General features: G+C 48.3%; 1 protein-coding gene across 1 annotated transcript; it reads left to right on the top strand.

Annotated features, from left to right (window-relative positions):
* The first annotated feature begins 328 nt into the window (after positions 1–328).
* Positions 329–1,394, top strand: LOC125541381 (GPI-anchored protein LLG1-like). The gene is made up of 3 exons (XM_048704809.1): positions 329–682; positions 806–868; positions 960–1,394. The coding sequence occupies exons 1-3, from the start codon at positions 595–597 to the stop codon at positions 1,331–1,333; spliced, it is 525 nt and encodes a 174-aa protein (XP_048560766.1). The 5' UTR covers positions 329–594; the 3' UTR covers positions 1,334–1,394.
* The last annotated feature ends 1,045 nt before the right edge of the window (positions 1,395–2,439 follow it).

Raw genomic sequence — 2,439 nt, 5'->3', positions numbered from 1 at the left:
CGACTGCTTCGATTACCGTGAAGATGAGAAAGGAACATGACTGGGCCGGGGTTAAGGTCAGCAAGTTCGGCCGTGCCTTGTTTATTTAGTCTGTAATAATACCTGATTAGTTTTCTTGAGAACAAGTACCTGATTAGTTATAGTAATAACAATACTAATGTACTGTGCTAAAAAAATTAGGGGCCTCAAGATTTTTTGGGGCCCTGTGCAGCTGCTCCGGTTGCGCCTGCCCACATACGGGCCTGAGTGCAACAATCTACCCCTGACCGTGGTCACCTTGAATAGAAACCATGCAGAGGTTGGCGCGAGGTCCAGCCCACGACGTTCCTAGCCGTTCAAATCCACGCCTATTTTAAAACACGTCCCCGTTTGTCTCGGGCGCGCGCCGGCGCCAACCTCTGCCCTCCTCCGCGTCCATCCGTCTCTCCACCGCTTCGTCTCTCCCTGCCTCTCTACGGTGCCACCGTTAACCTCTCCTCACCGCCCTCTGCGCCCATTGCCTCCCTCTGCCATCGATCCCGAGACCGGAAGAGGCGCGCGGCCTGGAGCTAGCGAAGCCTCGGTGGCCAGGGAGGAGGCGGCCACAAAATCAACATGGTTCTGGAGCTGGATAGAGTCCTGATGCTGCGCGCCGCCGTTCTCGCCGTCGTCACCGGCTTCGCCGCCGCCGGATTCATCTCAAGTTGGTCCACGGTCATCCTCGTTACGGCACTTAATTCCCATAATATTATTTTAACGTGATTCGGCTTTCTTGATCCGTAGCTTGATCATCTGACCGATCTGCCGTTGCGCCCCGTGGATGCAGATGACGCGCTCCAGTCGCACTCGCACGGCGGCGCCGGCCGGAGCTTGCTGCAGGCCAAGAAGGGTAAGTAAATCCAACTTTTGCGTTCGCTCCCTCCAACGTCCCGCGAGGCTCGTACGTGGAGTGGACCGGCTGACACGGATCTCCTGCGCAGAATGCCCGGTGACCTTCGAGGGGGCCAACTACACCCTCATCACGAGCAAGTGTAAAGGGCCCCTGTACCAGCCGGCGCTGTGCTGCGCGGCGCTCACGGAGTTCGCGTGCCCCTACGACACCTACATCAACGACGTCGCCACCAACTGCGCCGCCACCATGTTCAGCCTCATCCACCTCTACGGCAAGTACCCGGCGGGGCTCTTCGCCAATACATGCAAGGGGGACAACCTGGGGCTCAAATGCCCTGAGGACGTCCCGCAGGTCCAGCCGGGCGAGGAGGGCAAGAGCTCCGCCGCCGTTGCTACTGCCGCACAGGCGGCACTCGCCGCGGCCAGCGCGGCTGTCATGTCCCTGCTCATTGTAATGTCTTGATCAGAGCCGGACGGTAGCTGTGTGCGTGTGCTCGTGCGCTGGTTTCTGTTGCATGCATGAGTTTGTGGTCATATGTAATTCTGGATCCTGCACAGGGTGATAATTCACCGATTAACATTTTAACTTGTTCTTTTAACCGTTGTACATTGTTACCAGAAGGGCTAGGAATTTTGGAGTCGTGTGTTTCTGACAAAGTAAAATTTGGAATGTTAGAGTTTATGTGGGCATTTAGCGTACCGTGCACTAACCCTTTTAGCTGTACTAGTGCATTAAGCTCGTATTATTATTATTATTATTATTATTATTATTATTATTATTATTATTATTATTATTATTATTATTATTATTATTATTCCGAAAGATTGAGCTCATAATTCAACATCACAAAAGTCTTGGTAATTTTTAAAAAAATGACAACACTACTGCATTACACATTTAAAGATATACAATTATATTTTTCCAATGCACAACACAAAAACCAGAAGAAAAAACATGACTGGCTGTGAATAGTACCAGCAAGGTACTATTCATAACCTTTATTTAGTTGTAGTTATGTATTTTTATTTTTATTATTCTAATTTGGTATGCACATTTTTTGGGGTCATTAATGTATGGTATAATCAATTTTATAAGCATCTTATATTAATTAACCAACATTAGTATAATCATTTTCTCAACAAGTTTCACCACTCTCTACGCATGGAGGAACCTTGCCATACACAACGCCTTTAAGATTTGGTCCATTAGGCCTTGTATAATGCAAGGTGTTTAGGGGAGGTGCTTAGAGAAATAAATTAGGCTTTCCTTAAACACTTGTGCTTATTTGTACAGGGCAGACGCTTAACTAAGCGTCTCTCCTGTAAAAATAGACACCAATGCTTCAAAAATACTCGGTTTATTTTTCTAAGCACCTCCTTAAGTATCTCCCATTGTACAAGGCCTTAGTCGGCTCCGGTATGGGAGCGGCGACATCAACGCGTCAGTGGTTTGTTCTGACGGCGACAATGGTCGTTCGGTGGTTGATGGACCTTGATGTAATTTTTATTATGTTTGAGGTGCTTTGTACTTCCGGTGAATCTTTATAGTAGATCTGATTCTTTCCGGAA

This window comes from Triticum urartu, chromosome 2 (genome assembly GCF_003073215.2).
Source record: "Triticum urartu cultivar G1812 chromosome 2, Tu2.1, whole genome shotgun sequence".
Classification (NCBI taxonomy): Eukaryota; Viridiplantae; Streptophyta; class Magnoliopsida; order Poales; family Poaceae; genus Triticum; species Triticum urartu.
This window is presented reverse-complemented; position numbering and strand designations above follow the sequence as displayed.